This window comes from Spermophilus citellus, assembly GCF_964194105.1.
Source record: "Spermophilus citellus genome assembly, chromosome: 3".
Lineage (NCBI taxonomy): Eukaryota > Metazoa > Chordata > Mammalia > Rodentia > Sciuridae > Spermophilus > Spermophilus citellus.
This window is the reverse complement of record NC_138184.1, coordinates 153,362,639-153,381,490: the sequence shown is the minus strand read 5'-3', so window position 1 is coordinate 153,381,490 and position 18,852 is coordinate 153,362,639. Positions and strand designations below refer to the sequence as shown.

At 32.1% G+C, this 18,852-nt stretch overlaps 1 protein-coding gene across 3 annotated transcripts in view; it reads right to left on the bottom strand.

Moving 5' to 3' along the window:
• The window catches only part of SNX13 (sorting nexin 13), a 146,849-nt gene that overhangs the window by 30,124 nt on the left and 97,873 nt on the right, over positions 1–18,852 (bottom strand). For all 3 annotated transcript variants that reach the window (XM_081283845.1, XM_081283846.1, XM_081283847.1), the window contains exons 12-16: positions 14,646–14,745; positions 13,140–13,333; positions 7,803–7,907; positions 7,109–7,241; positions 378–415 (exon numbers count right to left, since the gene is read on the bottom strand). In XM_081283845.1, coding sequence (XP_081139971.1) covers positions 378–415; positions 7,109–7,241; positions 7,803–7,907; positions 13,140–13,333; positions 14,646–14,745 — 570 coding nt within the window. The remainder of the gene's footprint in view (positions 1–377; positions 416–7,108; positions 7,242–7,802; positions 7,908–13,139; positions 13,334–14,645; positions 14,746–18,852) is intronic.

Sequence of the window (18,852 nt, the reverse complement as noted above, 5' to 3'; positions counted from 1 at the left end):
AGAAGTTTATCATTATCCTCAATAGTTTAATATTTCTTTTCTAAACATGAGAAGAAAAAATGATCTCAAAGCATAAATATTACAATGGAAAATAATAAATTAATTCCTTTATAAAATGCAACTGCAATCATGCAGGTATAACCATATCCCATTCCTTGAAATAAAACATAAAATACTCTTAGAATGCTAATTTGCAGATGTCTTATATGTCTTACATATAAATTTAATATTTTCTTTAAAAGCATAGTAATGTTCAAGTAATACTAAAAAACAATTTGGGACTTTGAATATATCACTTATTTACATATGTAAAGACCCAGTCTTTCACATTATTTTCAAGTCACTTTAATAATAAATGTATCCATAATAGTACTTACCAAATTTATGCTTCCTGTAGGAGACCCATTAAAAGATTCTGTATGGAGAAATTTCAAATTAGTACACAGTAAAAAGCTTTTGGAGTGGCTGCTTTCTCTAAAGGCCAAACACCAAGAATGCAAGTCTTCTTAGCCAAGACATGAAGAGAACAGTAAGGAAAGTTGGTGGTATACTTCCCAAACACCTAATTTCTTAAATACCAAATTTCCAAATCAACCAGGCATTTTGGTGAAAACATATATGTACCTGATGCACCTTATAGCTGACCAAAAATGAAAAAGCATTCATGTACAGAACAGTAATTATTAAATATTTTTATTCTTATTCTCATAGTATCATATATAGTTGTCCAAAACAAAGTAAGCATGAGAAAAAAACCCTGCAAATCAAAGCCCAACAGGAAATATCAGAACTATTTTGTTACTTCAGTCTCACTGGGTTAAAAAATATTACAAATAATGTCGATTACATTCCACCTTGCTAATCCCCTGCCTCCTCCCTTTCCCCACCTCCCCTCTTCCCTATCTAGAATTCATCTATTCCTCCCATGCTCCCCCTCCCTACCCCACTAGGAGTCAACCTCCTTATATCAGAGGAAACTTTCAGCATTTGTTTTTTTGGGATTAGCTAACTTCACTTAGCATTATCTTCTCCAATGCCATCTATTTACCTGCAAATGCCAAGATTTTATTCTCTTTTATTGCTGAAAAATTCCACTGTGTATATATACCACATTTTTAAATCCATTCATCCACTGAAGGACATCTAGGTTGGCTCCACAGTTTAGCTATTGAGAATTGTGCCGCTGTAAACATTGATGTGGCTGAGTCCCTGTAGTATGCTGGTTTTAAATCCTTTGGGTATAGGAGAGGGATAGCTAAGTCAAATGGTTGTACCATTCCCAGATTTCCAAGGAATCTCCATAGTGCTTTCCATATTGGCTGCACCCATCTGCATTCCCACCAGCAATGTATGAGTGTACCTTTTTCCCCACATCCTTGCCAACACTTATTGTTGTTTGTCTTCATCGTAGCTGCCATTCTGACTGGAGTGAGATGATATCTTAGAGTAGTTTTGATTTGCATTTCTGATTGCTAGAGATGATGTACATGTATGAAGACACGAATTGAGTGTCAACCTACTTTATATACAAACAGATATGAAAAACTGTGGTATATATGTGTAATAAGAATTTTAATGCAATAAATAAATAAATAAAGGGATTTCAATGATTATAAGGGGAAAAAAGAAAATAAAGACAAAGTAAAAGGGAAAAACAAAAAAAGTATGAAATATAGCAGGTGTGCAAATAAAAACAGGTATAGACAATAACATAATAAATAAAACTACAAAAAAAATTCCAAATAAAATTAGTGTGAGGAACAAATAAACTGATTTTTAATGTATCTATCAAATCCATTTACTAGGTAGTAGAATTGTTTCAAGAACACCTGAAGTCTACATTCTTAAATTATTATGTAACTAATAGTCCAAAAGATAAGATAAAATGCAATGAATTTCATTAAAAAGCAATAAGAAATTTTTTTAAAAATAAATAGTAGAGAATAGTCAATTAAATATTATTAAACAATATCAAACAATAATCTTTTCCTTAGGGCTTTTAACTTTATATCTAAAGACATAGCAATTGAAGTATCTATTTTGAGAACACAAATAAACCTATGGTACATAATATTTCATACAGAGTTGAAAGTTAATGTGTTTACTAGCCATTAAGAAATTACTTGTAAATTGGTTCTCTAAATGGGTCTTCAAAAGGCAAGATTGTACTACCTCTACAAAGAAGCATTGCCTTCCACTTTAAACAACTTTAAAAGCCCAGGAATATTTCTTAGTTTCTCAGAGCTTTGATCACAAAATACAAACAGGAAATTGCACCCAGGATAATCCCTTGGTTTATAAGAAAGTGATAACTAAAATGAGTAAACAAATGTTCACTATCATCCTTATTAAGTTACATGCCTCCTGCCTCTTTTGTGGGCCAACCTCTTAAATTTCCCCACCACAGACAAATCAATTTAAAGAGAAAATTCAGGAGCAAAATAAGGCATAGTCAATTTTCTCAATTAATAATATCATCATCTAGAAATATAGTCTAAAATCAATCTTGGTTCATATTTAACCAAGAACTTAATAAATGTCTATAAATTTTAGAACAAAAAAATCAACTATTACTCAACATTATGAAAAAATATAATTTAAATATTTTTTGAAGACTGTGAGGTCTTACTTTAGTAAAGGAGAAAATATCCCCAGGTTATCCATAATCCCACAGCCCCAAATCCATAATTCCCCCAAATCTGAAACAGTGAATTCAAAATGGCACTGAAAAAGTTTTTGTCTTTGGAGCTGCCTGTGTTTCCAATTTTTGGATTAGATATGCTCAACTTAAAGCCTTTGAAAATATTTCAAAATCTACAAAACTTCTGGTTCCAAGTATTTTGGATATGAGATACCCAACCTATACTTTTAAAATAATTTAAGGCTGATTTAACTAAAGAAAGCAATCATGAATAAAAAGGGAGAAGGAAGGAAGAGGGCAAGGGGAAAAGCGGAGAAAGAAGAGAGAGCATGTTCAAGAAAGCCATTCAGTTAATTAGCTCTCTACTTAGTTTTGATCAAAATAAAATGTTGCAGTTTGCAAAAAAAACTATTAGAGGATTCTTATCACACACAAGACTTGGCCCATTCATTTTGGGCTCAATTTAAGCCAGGCACACAGTAATACTGTATTAAATAATTATTTCAGAATGTTTTAAAAAGTAGTCAACATTTCAAAATGTCTAAAATATATATATTAACTGCTGAGAAGTTTAATTTCAAAGGTCATAAGACTATAAGCAAAAATGTGGAGAATGACTATTTTTGATAATCTTATAGAGAAAACTAAATCAGAAGATTTATTAGTTGAAAGTTATATCAATGGCCTAAAAGAACAATAAAAAAGACACTAAAGTCAAAAGCCATTTTTAATAACAATGTTTTCTATTATACCTATTATATACATTTCAAAGTGGTTTCCAAAATGGGATAATTTCTCGGTATAAAATGTATAAAAACTCATCAATTAGGACCCAGAATGTTAGATAGCAATGTCCTAGAAGGATTTTAAGATATATAAAGAAATAATTCCAAACTATAATCCATGATTCAAATGTGAGGAGTTATTCACTGAGTGATATATAACTAAATAACTAACTAAATAAATAAATATTATATCCAGCTACAACTAAAAAATAAATATTTTTTTAAAAAAGTAACACAATGAGTTGATTATGACTCAATATTTTCTTTCACTCTGGTTTGTATAGCTAATCCACAAATACTAAGATAGATAAAATTAATGTAAACAATAAAACTTTAAAATTGTAATTTTAAGATGGTTAGTTGATATTGCAAATATACAGCTGATATTGCAAATTTCATACCAACTCTATAAAAGAACACTTTTCAACCGAGACAAGAAATACAAATATACTAGATACATTAATTATACTATCCAGTTCCCACAGAAGTACTTTACTTAAAAAAGAATATCTATTCTAATTAATCAAATCGAGTAAATAGAATATTATACTAATTATACAAGAACATTAATTTAAAAACCCAAGGTCTCAATCAGATCCTTGATCAATATAAAAGTTATTAAAGCTCAAATATAAACTTTTAAAAATCGATTTCTTTATATTCTATAAAAAAAATCTCAGTACTCTGAACAGAATGGTAGGAAGCAGAAGAGAGGGGATGCTAGAATGCTTCCGTAACAGAGATATTTTTTTTTTTACATTTTAATATTTATTTTTTAGTTTTAGGTGGACACAATATCTTTATTTTTATGTGGTACTGAGGATTGAACCGAATGCCTCATGCATGTTAGGCGAGCATTATTTTTTAAAAGTGTGAGTCTATTATATACCTATCCCCAAGTGATACTGTCAATAAAGCCTATTCATAAGTAAATGGCCAAAATTTCAATTAATACACTCTCTTAAAATATTTGCTGAATCAAATATTTGTCATTTACTTCTTATTATATTGTTCTTTTACTTAGTAGAATGTTTACCAGAAAGTTTGTCAACTCGTGCATATTTAGAGCTTAAAAAATACTTCTGAATCACAAGTAAAATGGTAAGAATCTGAAGACCTATGTCCTAAAGGGCTTCCTCTCCACTTTTCTTGCACAACTCACTACTTTCTATTGAGAAAAAAATGATATTTCTGATTTAGTTTGTAAAACTAAAATTATAAAAACTCTTGCTTTATATGCAGAAGAGTACATCTTCATATATATATATATATATATATATATATATATATATATATATATATAACTGCATTAAAATCCAGTGACATGGAACTAAGATACTATGATGCCAATATTATTCCAGATTTATAACAGAAGATATTAGAGAAATGCAAATCAAAGCTACTCTAAGATATCATCTCTCACTCCAGTCAGAATGGCAGCTACGATGAAGACAAACAACAATAAGTGTTGGCAAGGATGTGGGGAAAAAGGTACACTCATACATTGCTGGTGGGAATGCAGATGGGTGCAGCCAATATGGAAAGCACTATGGAGATTCCTTGGAAATCTGGGAATGGTACAACCATTTGACTTAGCTATCCCTCTCCTATACCCAAAGGATTTAAAACCAGCATACTACAGGGACTCAGCCACATCAATGTTTACAGCGGCACAATTCTCAATAGCTAAACTGTGGAGCCAACCTAGATGTCCTTCAGTGGATGAATGGATTTAAAAATGTGGTATATATACACAGTGGAATTTTTCAGCAATAAAAGAGAATAAAATCTTGGCATTTGCAGGTAAATAGATGGCATTGGAGAAGATAATGCTAAGTGAAGTTAGCTAATCCCAAAAAAACAAATGCTGAAAGTTTCCTCTGATATAAGGAGGTTGACTCCTAGTGGGGTAGGGAGGGGGAGCATGGGAGGAATAGATGAATTCTAGATAGGGCAGAGGGGTGGGAGGGAAAGGGAGAGGACAAGGGATTAGCAAGGATGGGGGAATATGATAGACATCATTACCCAAAGTACATATATGAAGACATAAATTGGTGTCAAAACACTTTATATACAACCAGAGATATGGAAAAATTGTGTACACATGTAATAATAATTGTAATGCATTCCACTGTCATTTTTTTTTAAAATCAGTTTAAAAAAATCTGGGAAGTAAACCCTCAAAAAAAAAAAAAAAAGAAAAAGAAAAAGAAATGAAGCTTAAAGCAATTATGTATGGTTGGCCACCATTGAGAGGGGCAAAGGATAGGTAGCTGATCATCAAAAAAAAAAAAAAAAAGGAAATGGACTGCTAACAGCTAACTTCAGTATACCATTTCCCTGCTCAACCAATAGTTAACAGCTGCAGTGGAGATGGGGGCAGAAATCACACTTTCCAACACAAGGGATTACTCTCTGGACTGCTCTTTCCCTGCCTTTGGGCACTTATGCAGAAAAGTAAGAGAGGGTGGGGGCGACAAAAAAGCAAGACACCACCACTCCTGTGGGCACCAGCTCTGGGTTCTACATTCTGTCTAGAGAAGTTTGTTATCTCTGTTCTGTCTCTTAAGTAAAATTTGCTTTCTAGCTGACCTAGGTGTTTCTCAAATGTTTAATCTTCAACAACAACAGGGGAAGGAGGACAGGATCCTGATTTCCAAGACCAATATCAATATTACAAGAGATTAGTAGTAAAGTGTGAGTAAAATCTAAATATCTGACTCTTAAATTCTGCTTTTTACACTATAAAACGCTTACAGTTCTTAGTATTCTCATTTGAAAAACTTGAATCTTTAGAATAAATAACTGTGGTTTCTTCCAGCTGAAATGTCTTCCACAAATGAAGACTTAGAAACTAAGATTCAATAAAAGATGGATTTGGAAAACAATTCAATAACAATAGAAAAAAAAACTTCAATTTTTTTATATCACTTTATAGTTTGTGATATACTCTGAGTCACTGTTATCTCACCTACTCTGCCCAATAATCCCATTATAAAGAATGAATATTATTTCTTGATTAACTTATTAGCAAAAGGGAAACTACCATAAAAATATCTAAATGATCAACCACAAAAACACATTCTTCTTCAAGAAGCTGAGCCTTCTGCAGTTTTAGTCTAATAATAAATTCTCAACATTTTAATATCAATATAGCAACTAAATTTTTGTCATTCATTATAGAACTTTAAAAATATAATTACATTTGGGCTTTAAAAACATTTTTAATCTAATTTAAAGGGTCATTCTTTTTCTAGTTTTTATTGGTATATAATTATACATAACAGTGGGATTCATTGTGACATATTTGCACATGCATACAAAGTAATTTGATCAATCACACTCCCATATACCTCCCTACCTCTCTTTCTTTAGTTCCTTTCCTTTGTTCTACTGGTCTCCCTTCTATTATTATTCCCCCTTTCCCTTATTATTTTCTTTTAATTAGTGTGTTATAATTATATATAAAAGTGGAATTCATTGTATGTTCATATATATATATAGCATAATTTGGTCAATTTCATTCACTAGTACCTCCCAAAGTTCTCCCCTCCTCCCTCCCTCTATTCTATTTTTCTCCTGTGTATTTTCCTGAGATCTCTTTTTATTTTAAAGTCATTCTTTTGGTAGTCAGAATATAAACAGGGATAAACACATACACATACATACAGTGCCATCTTACCTCCATCCCCATCATCTGATCCTCTGAAACTAGGATCTTTTAACATGTCCAGCTCAGCTAACATGCGCACATAAAGTGCATTTTGTCTGAAGGAAGGATAAAATCTTTCATCTCGTAGCATCAACTCATATACCTTATTGGAATAATTCAAGATATTCAATAATTAATACAAATATATGGTGAAATAAAATTTCACCAAAAGCTACAATAAAGTCTGCAGTAATATATCATAGTTGTAATACATGAACAATATGACTATATCCCAAATAATGATTTCTGGTCCCTCTGGGACCTAAGTTACACTGAAAATGGTCCTACTTTAGTCAACACAATCACATGACAGTAAGCTATCTATAATGTACTAGGATACAGAATTTTCTAAGAAAAAAGTAGAGTAAATGTGAAGGTTGAAGGCTCAAATTAAAATGAAAAAGTTTTGTTACTTATACATCAATTCATCAATTTATAAAACTAGGAAGTCTGCCTCTTCAGTCAGATTCAAATGAAGCAACCCCAACATAGAATTTTTTGTGTTGATGAATTAAAGACATAAACACAAAATATTGGCCTATATTTTTGGAATTGCGAGATACTGTTGTCATAACTTATCTTTTTAGTTATGTTTCACTAACATTTAAAAAAATAATTACGTTAACCTGGAAGTTTTTTTCAAGAAAGATAAAATATACAATACCTTTCTTTGAATGTCATCAAAGATTTCAGGGGTTGGATCTTCATGATTCAAAGTATCTGCTAATTTTGCTACTAAATAGTCATCCACAGTAACTCTTGGAGATGCCTAACAAACAGAAAAAGAAGAATAATGATATTTTGAGTTTCTAAATACAAGTTAATAATAGAATTCATAATAGAATTCATAATTCATAATTTAAATATATTATTGAAAGTAATTGGCAGATACAAATCACTGGTTTGTAAATGATACTTCTGATGTTTAAGAATCTGAAATACAGTATCCCTGTAGTACGCTCTTTTAAGGTCTTCAGGGAATAGTCCGAGAAGGGCAATAGCTGGGTCAAATGGTGGTTCCATTCCCAGCTTTCCCAGGAATCTCCAAACTGCTTTCCAAATTGGCCGCATCAGTTTGCAGTCCCACCAGCAATGTACAAGAGTACCCTTTTCCCCACATCCTCGCCAGCACTTGTTGTTGTTTGACTTCATAATGGCTGCCAATCTTACTGGAGTGAGATGGTATCTTAGGGTGGTTTTGATTTGCATTTCCCTGACTGCTAGAGATGGTGAGCATTTTTTCATGTACTTGTTGATTGATTGTATGTCCTCCTCTGTGAAGTGTTTGTTCAGGTCCTTGGCCCATTTGTTGATTGGGTTATTTGTTATCTTATTGTCTAATTTTTTGAGTTCTTTGTATACTCTGGATATTAGGGCTCTATCTGAAGTGTGAGGAGTAAAAATTTGTTCCCATGATGTAGGCTCCCTATTTACCTCTCTTATTGTTTCTCTTGCTGAGAGAAAACTTTTCAGTTTAAGAAAGTCCCATTTGTTGATTCTTGTTATTAACTCTTGTGCTATGGGTGTCCTATTAAGGAATTTGGAGCCCGACCCCACAATATGTAGATTGGAGCCAACAAGGTAGGAGATAAGCATGGGTTTAAATATTCATTTTTATTGAGCAAGTTATCTCTTACTAGACTACTCCATCTATAAAATGGAGATAATATTTCAAAAGGTTATTTAAGATTATAGTTTAAGAATTAAAAGAGATCTATGTATGACATATAGCACAGTGTCTGGCACACAGGAAACTCTGTCATTAGGAGTTAAATCAAAGTTTAATATTCAATAGTACTAGATGTATATTATGAATGCCAAAAGAATAAGCCATTTAACTTATATGACACTATGGGAATCTTTTTGAGTGGGCTTTAAATGAGACTACCATTATCTTAAATTTGTTTTTATAACCAATGCTATAGCAACATTCCAATGTAATATGGGAAGAAAATAAATCAGAAAAATTAATTTGCCCCAATAACTTTCATTTTAAAGTACATAATGTGACAAATACTACCTAGAAATACAAAATCCGACCTTTCAATTTCAAAATTAACTTTATTATGAAAATAGGCCAACCACCTTTGCCCCCATAAATCATATAGGCTATACATGTCTAAATTGCCCATGTTTAAGTAGTTTGAAGCATAATGATGTCACAATATGACAAATCTCTCCCAGAAAACATTTTTAAACATAGATAATTTAAACTTGTAAAATAGAAGCAGGGTTCCAAATAAATTAGTTTCAGAAATATTAAGAAAATATGATGAAAAAGCTATATATCTAAAGCTTTGGTATTTCAACCTCTGAATTTTTAGTTCTATAGAATGTAAAGAGGAATGAGTGCCAAAAATGATAACTTTTGGAGAAACTAACAAAAACATGTTGCTTAAATAATTTCTCTAATTCTAGCCAATAAAGTATCTAAGGAACACAATAGATAAATCAAAAAAGGAGAAAAAGTAATAGCAGGCTATAAATGTGTACGAAAGGGGCTATAAAACTTCTAATGCTGTTGTAGTTTGTATATGAGGTGTCCTCCAAAAGTTCCTATGTTAATGCAGAAATAGTCAGAGGTGAAATGATTAGACCACAAAAGCTATAACCTAATCAGTCCAACCTAGTTTGAATGGGCTAACTGGGTGTTAATAATAGGTAGGAGGAGCAGGTGGGTCACAGGGGGCATGTAGTTGGAGCAGGTGGATCACAGGGGACATGCCCTGGAAGGGCGCATCTTCCCTGTGGCCCCTTTCTCTCTCTCTCTCTCTCCCCCTCCCTCCCCCCTTACTGGCCATTATGCAGAGAGCACTGCTCCTCCACCACACACTCTTCCACCATGATGTTCTGCCTCACCTTGGGTCCAGCATGGACTGAACTCTGAAATCATGGGCTTTTCCTCCTCTTAAATTGTCCTTGTTAGGTATTTTGGTCATAGCGATGAAAAGATAACTACAATGCCCCTTGTAAATTCAAAGTGTCTGTTAGTAAACCGAAGCTGGTCTGTGATCAACATTTTTAGAGATATAACCAATCAGGATTTCTCCTCCCAAAAAAGGTACTGGAGAAGAAATGCAAACTCTGTATTATTTTAACAAAAATGTATGAAAATAACTATTTCCCTAAAATGTTCTATTAACATATATTCTTTTCTATAATATAAATTATTACTTAAATAAGAGGACTAGTTAATAGTAGCAATTAACATTAATAGAACTAATTTTAAAAAATCTACAGGAGAAAATGTAATAGTAGTTTATGACTGTGTCTTCCAACAGAGCTACTTAGCTTTCAAAAAACTCCTTACTGGCTTTAACTTTACATAGTAAACTATTATATTTTTAATTATTAAAATTCAGAAACATAAGACTACAAAAGCAGAATGTATGTACACTAAGATATTTAAATCCTGTAGGCTACATTATTTTATATTCTTGAAATACATTAGTGAAAGGCAGAAAAATGTACATACATAAAAGCAGAATGTATATAAACAAAAATACTATATTTAGCAAAACAAAAGAATAAATTGTCTGTCTTTTCCATAATGCAGTAGTTTATTTTTATTTTTTCTCTTTCTAGTAATACGTCTGTGAATTGCCTGCAGCCTTTAGGACATCTTTTTCTTTTTTGTTGTGTTACAGCTGAATGCAGCCTAATGTAAAATTCACTTTGACTTTTATCTCGTCTCTGTTCAAACCCAACTCAAGCTCATTTTTTATCTCAATCTTATTTGGTGACATATACTTTCAACAAAATCACTTGGGCCTAGAATAAGTGGGATTTTATTTAAATGATAGGTTTTAAGATGTAATAGAATTTGTTTCAAGTTCTCAAAAATAGGTCTAAACTTTGCACCCATGGCTCATTTTTCAGTTAGATCCTTTGCACCTATAAATAAATCATACAGGCTATCTTCATCCAAACTGCCCATTTTTAAGTAGTTTAAAGTGCAATGATGTCATCACATATGATAAACTTCTCTTTCTCAGAAAAAACTTTTAAACAGATAATTTAAACTTGTGAAACACAAGTAGTGTTCCAAATAAATTAGTTTCAGAAAAGAAATTGTTCAAGTTGTCTGTCCCTTTCTGATGACAATTTTTTTTTTATTCTCAAGTTATCTTATTTCAAAACAAGAGTCATCTGGTTCACTATATGAGTGTCTATCATAGTGTACATAAAATCTCAAACAACTGAAGTCTACCAGTTTTCGGTCTCTTCAAAGATTACCAGTTATATTTAGAAAAATAGCAAATAAATTTCTTAACAGTAATCCTTTTCATAATCCTCTGTTTCAAAATATTTTCAAATTAGAAAAAGGCATTCTTCTTGTTCCATACATTTTTTTTTTGAGCGAGAGAGAGAGAAAGAGAGAGAGAGAGAGAGAAAGAGAGAGAGAGAGAGAGAGAGAGAGAGAGAATTTTTTAATATTTATTTTTTAGTTTTCGGCAGACACAACATCTCTGTTTGTATGTGCCGCTGAGGTCAAACCAGGGCCGCATACATGCCAGGCGATCGCGCTACCGCTTGAGCCACATCCCCAGCCTCCATACTTTTTTTTTAATTCTTTTTTTTTTAATATTTATTTTTTAGTAGGACACAGTATCTTTATTTATTTATTTTTATGTGGTGCTGAGAATCGAACCCAGGGAACTACAGGACAACATGTGAGCACCTTTTCTACAAAAATCAAGAATAACAGCCACCTTGCAGGCATAAATCTCAGTGTTGAAAAATCTCATTGTTTCCATGTTTTGAAGAAACATGTATATACTGTGTAATGCTCAAACCATGCTAAACATATGTATCTCCTCAAATATTACTTTGTGGTTAAAAAATATTAAAATCCCTTCTTCTACCTTTCTTAAAATATTCAACACATACTCATTATCTCTAGTCACCCTACTGTGCAACTAAACACCCGAACCCATTTCTTCCATCTAACTATACGATAGATCTTTCTTCCTTCTGTCAGACATTTCAAACCTATAAATTTCCATTGGAGTACCACTTCAACTGCATCCCATCAATTTTCACACAATGTCTTTTCATTTGCAACTAAAAATACTTTCTCGTTTTTCAAGTCATCATGCCATACACAAATACACAGTTTATGTGCTGATCTAAAAAATTTTTTTGAAATTATAGCTTTCTTATTATCCCTTGTTGACTCAGACCCTATTTAGAAATATACTGCTTATTTAAATACTTTTAGATTTTCCACATTCCCTTCTGTTGACTTCTAATTTAATTTCATCTGATCAAAGGACATACTTTTTTTGTGATTTCAATACTTCTAAAGTAAGATTTGTCTAGCATATGTTTTATCCTGAGAAAGTTCCATGTACTCTTAAAAATAATATGTACTTTACTATGAAGGAAAATGTTCTACATATGCTAGTTCTAATTGCTTTATGTTTTCAACATCTCATATATCCTTAATGATTTCCATCTAATTCTTTACCAATTATTGAAAACACAGTATGAAAGTCTCTATTATCGCTGGTATTACTCTTTCTCCCTTAAATTCTATCGACTTTTGTTTAAAATATTTGGGACCTTTGACAAATGTTTGTAACTATTTTATCATTCTGATTGACACCTTTATCATTATGGGGTGTTCTTTAATAACAATTTTTATCTTCAATTCTATTTTGTATGATATTAGTATAGCCATTATATTTCTCTTTTATTTGTGCATGTTTTATCTTTCTCTGTCCTTTAAGTTTTGACTTACTGTGTATTTGAATCTTCAGGGTGTGTGACCTTCAATCTTGACTTTGTTATTTAGTGTGACCTTGGGCATATTAATTTGATTTTCTAAACAAAAGACTCTTCACGTAAACAATGAGAATAAAAATACACAGGAAGATTTTTCTAAGAATTAAATGAGACATTTCTGAGGCAATTGTACCTGGCATAAGTAGTGCATATATGACAAAAATTATTATTAATGATACTGCCAAAGAATAAAACATTTATCAAAATCTAGTACCTTTTCAGACAAATACTGTTCATAAATTCCAACAGCAGCTGCTCTTAAAAGACCTTTGGTTTGGTTCGTTTGATGTTTTCCATCTCTTTGACGACTTAATAAAACCTCTAGCTGTTGTTGGGCTGTAACCCGGTAGCCCTCCACTGTCATCCAAAAGAAAAGATGTGCTTGACCTCCAATTTGCTGCATGTAATCTACCGGAACAAAATCCGTTAATAAGACAGACATTAACGTCAAACAATTTGGGGTCCATATAGCTGTATGACAAGTAAGTAAAAAGGATTGTAGTTTCAAGTATTTAAAAATGTGCTGCAAATCTTTAAGATGAAAAAACAAGTTATAAGTTAAATACCAGATATGTAGAAAACATTAGAGGAAGCACATATTATAAAGATTTTTTAAATCTCATTTTTCATAATAAAATCGCTAGGGAATAATTTCTACCACATAATAATAATTTCTACCACTTCATCTGAAGTAAACTACTTCAACAACACTCAACATTTGTTCTGAATAAATATTACTAGTTATAGTATGAATTTTTCTATGAAGATTGGCAATTCAGCAAACCACATATTTATATTTTTGATCACAAAACTGAAGATATAGGGATTTTTTAAAAATCTTCAGATAAAACCAATTTTATATATTAGCAAAATATATAAATAAAACATTATTATATATTAAGACAGTATAAAAAGAAAATACCACATCCACATATAAATAAAAATTATATATAAATAGCTTATATGCACATTATGCATTCTCAATACAGTATTCTCAATGGATTTAAATTCATACTAGAATCACCTAGGTTTATTTTAAAAGCAGTTTAACAAATACTCATTAGTTATAATAAGCATTTATTTCCTTCAAAACAAAATAAATATCTCCATGGTTTCTAAAGAAAAAGAGTTCAGAAAATAAAGGGTTGTTATGCAGCATACTAGCCATTCAAAATTTAATAACACTTAAAATTAAAACAGTATGGTGGGTCTTAAAAAATCATAATAAAATTACTATATGATCTAGCGATCCCACTTTCGGTATATAACCAGAACAACTGAAAGTAGAATCTCAAAGGTTTATTTGTATGTACATATTCATAGCAACATCATTCACCCTAGATAAAACACAAAGCAATCCAAGAGTCTCTTGATGGATGAATAGGTAAGTAAAAATGTGGTGTCTGGGCATGTGTAGTATACACACACACACACACACACACACACACACAAACTGGAAAGAAAATTCTGACACATGTTACAACATGAATGAACCTTCAGGAAATTAAGTCAATCATTCTAATGGGTAAAGTTTTGGTTTTTACAAGATAAAAAAAAGCTCTAGAGATGGATGGTGGTGATGGCTGTATATTATCAATTTTATATTTAAGATCACTGAACTGTACACTTAAAATATTAAGATATGAAATTCTGTTAAGTGTATTTTGCCACAATAAAAAATTCAATGGCTATATTATGTAAATAAAATGAATTGACCTACCCATAAAAAACTGTAGTGCAACATTGTCTACAAGAATGCTGTCCAGAGGGACTGTGCAAAGTTTCCCAAAGTTTGCTGCCAGTTTCACAGTATTTATTTCCTACACACAAAAGTGAATACAGGTTAGTATTTTATGAAATCACTCATTAGGGTAAAGATCTTTAGAAAAAATAAGGGAAATAAAATCTAACATTAAATTTAAATGGAATAAAAATAAAGTCTTTCCATTCCCTTTCATGTTGATTCCCAATAAAATACTCTGGTTAGTAAACATAAATTCCTAGTTGTTTCAAGAGGTACCTAGCAAACATTTATTAAAATATGATAAAGATTAATTTCAGCCAATATAAAAAACAATCTAAAATATTGTATTTAAGTATTTTCTATCTCTACATACTTCAAATGAAAATGAACCATTTAGGGGATAAAGAAGTAAGAGGATATTTGAAATGATTATATATTCAAGAATGAACTCTAATATTTCCAATTTTTGATTAAAGTCTATTTGATTCTAACAGTGAAAAAAATCAGTTTTTAGAAAAAAATGTATATCTTTTCAGAGCACATAAACAATGAATTTGTATCCTGTCCACAGTCATAAAGTGAAGTAATTACCTACATACAGGGGCAGGAGGCATGAATCCAAAAGTTAAACAGCATCTATATGCTAGACACTATGCTGATGACATTAAACGCATTACTTTTTTTTTATTGATTATTTAAAGCATTACATAGCTCATGATATATCATCTTTCATACATTTGACTCAAATTGTGTTTTGAACTCCCATTTTCACCCCAAATACAGATTGCAGAATCACATCTGTTACATATTCACATTTTTACATAATGCCATATTAGTGACTGTTGTATTCTGCTACCTTTCCTATCCCCCACTATCCCCCCTCCCCTCCCCTCCCCTCCCATCTTCCCTCTCTACCTCCCCTGCTGTTGTTCAATTCTCTCCCTTTTTTTCCCTCCCCCTTGCCCCTCATAACCTCTTATAATTCTATGTATCATTGAAGGTCTCCTACTATTTCCATGTGCTTTCCCTTCTCTCTCCGTTTCTCTCCCCCCATTCGTCTTTGTTTACTGTAGTCTTTTCCTCATGCTCTTCCTTCCTGTTCTGTTCTTAGTTGTTCTCTTTATATCAAAGCAGACATTTGGCATTTGTTTTTTAGGGCTTGGCTAGCTTCGCTTAGCATAATCTGCTCTAATGCCATCCATTTCCCTGCAAATTCTATGATTTTGTCATTTCTTAGTGCTGCATAATACTCCATTGTGTATAGATGCCACATTTTTTTTATCCATTCATCTATTGAGGGGCATCTAGATTGGTTCCACAGTCTAGCTATTGTGAATTGTGCCACTATAATCATTGATGCAGCTGTATCCCTATAGAGCGCTTTTTTAAGGTCCTCAGGGAATAGTCCGAGAAGTGCGATAGCTGGGTCAAATGGTGGATCCATTCCCAGCTTTCCCAGGAATCTCCATACTGCTTTCCAAATTGGCCTCACTATTTTGCAGCCCCACCAGCATTAAACGCATTACTTAATTTAAGGTACACAGCAATCTTATTGGGTACGTGTCCCCAGTCTCACTGAACAGATTAAAAAAAACGAAGATTAGGAAGGTTGTCTATGGTGACAAAGCTGGTAAATATGAATCTGTGTTTTCAATTCTGCAGCATTTCCTCTAAAATTCATACCATTGCTGCAAAGTGTCTTAACTGGCCTCTACCACCAAATCCACATCTCATTATCCCTGGTATTTTTAAAGAAAAGATTTGATAGGTTGCCCTATTCATTGCAGATACTAAATTAGCATAAATAGTACAAGAATAAAGAGAATTTGAAAAGAGAAAAAACAAAGCAATAGCAATACAAATCTATCTATCTCTGTTATCAGTATTTCATTTCACAGAGTTGTTGAATAACAGACAACAGAGTTGTTGAATAACAGACAACAGAACTGAAATGAATAGCCTAGAGCAATAGCAACAATGGTGCACACAGGGCATAGGTAAGAGTATATAGCATAACTTTATTCTTAATATTCTAAGTCAAATTCTAAGTAAAATGGTTATAAAACTTGAGATTCTGAGATTACTTTCAAAAGGAAAATATTAGATGAATTGAGCCAATAAAATACAAAGGTTGATATTCAATATAGAATTGACTTTTACAGGCTTCCAAACAAAGTATCTAAATTTTAAGAGGATTCAATATCAAAATGCATTAGAGCAAAGAGAATTTAACTAATGATGCTGAAAGATGACTAACTCTAAGGTCTGGATAAGGTAACTATTTAAAGAAAAAATGCATAAATAAAACCACATTATTCTTCTAATTTACATATATACAGTAGTTTAAAAATATAGTTAACAATACACACAAGTGACAATGTGACTCAAGCTTTATCTTTTTATTAGTAATGTTTCAGAAAGTTAAATTCATCTAGCAAACTGAACAAGATTTAAAAAACAAATTCTTCCATTCTGTATGGAATTTAAATATATTACCCAATTCTAAGAATAGCAAGTCAAAAACAAATTTCCAAAATAGAAAACCAGAGCCAAATGGTGAGAAGAATGAAATTATGGCATTTTCCAGTAACTGGATGGTATTGGAGACTATCTTATTAAGTGATATAAGCCAGTTCTAGAAAAACCAAAGGCAAAATGTTCTTTCTGATATGCAGATGCCTGCTCACAATATGTGTGTGTGTGTGTGGGGGGGAGTGGAGGCACACCAGGTTGAATAGGGGGGAGTGGGGGCAAGGGAGGAGGATGGGAATGGGAAAGAGAGTAGAATGAAGCAGATGTAACTTTCCTATGTTCATACATGAATACACAACCAGTGTAACACTAAATCATGTAGAACCACAAATTGGGAAATTGTACTCCATGTATGTATGATATGTCAAAATACATTCTACTGTCATGTATAAATAAAAAGAATAAAAAATTAAAAAAAACTAAAAACTAAAGAAACTAAAAAAATATATTTTCTCTGCTTAAACCTCCAAATCTCTACTCTTCTTTATAGTAAAATTCCTCTGAAAAGCTATCTACAAACATTGTTTTTAATTCTTTTCTTCCATTCTTCCCTGGACAGACTCCAATCAGGCTTTTTCACTACTTCACAAAAACTGCTCTTATCAGATCACTAGTAATTTCCATGGTGGTAAACCTAAATGGCGAATTCTCAGTCTTCATTTTACTCAATGTTATCATAATTTGACACACCTGACCTATCCTTTTATAGGTATCACACTCTCAGTATGTCCTTCAATCTTTCTGGCCATTTATTCTTTGTTTCCTTGTCTGGATCCCTTAATTCTTCTTCAACTTTATTCACTGAATTGACTTAGGACTAAGTCATCGGTATGCTCTTAGTTTCACTTTTAGATAATCTTATCCAGTCTCTTAAGATTCAATCAAATTTTGATAAATTCTGAGGATTCATAAAGTCACCTCCATCACTAAACTTTCCCTTGAACTTAAGATTAACCATTAGCATGTGTAACTGATCTCTAAAAGGATATCAAATTAAAATATCCAGAACTTGGTTCTCCTTGAAAATCTTTCCCTTCAATTTTACATCTCAGCAAATAGCATATATTATTCATGAAGTTGCTCAGAGGAAAAATCTTGGAATTATCCTTGAGGTTTTTTTTTTTTTTTCCTTTCTTACCCCATATTTAGTCCATTAGCAAATCCTGTGAGCACCACACCCAGTCTCTAAGCACATCTCATAACCTCCACAGACATTTCTCTCTTGGTCTGAAGCAGTAATCTTACAAATTCCACTACAGGTTATTCTTCATAAAAAGTCAGAGAATTCATTTTAACTCATAAATTAGAACATGTAGTGACTGATTTCCACCACAAATAGAATAAAATAAAAATCTTAACTATTGCCAGTAAAACATATGCATATAAAATCTAGCCCTCAGGTTCCATAAATTCATTCTTCACATAATCCTTATTCATTCACCTAATGACGACCACATATAACTCACTAAAGACATTTCTGTCTCAGGGCCCTTGCACTTGCTTTCACTTTTGCTAGGAAGATCAAAATCAAGCACACAAAAAATACAGTATGAACTCTCTCATGTTATTCAGATTTGTCTGTGCTCAAATATCACCCAATCTCTCAGCATCTATCTAAAATGCTCATTTTATATATTCTACACTGCTACAT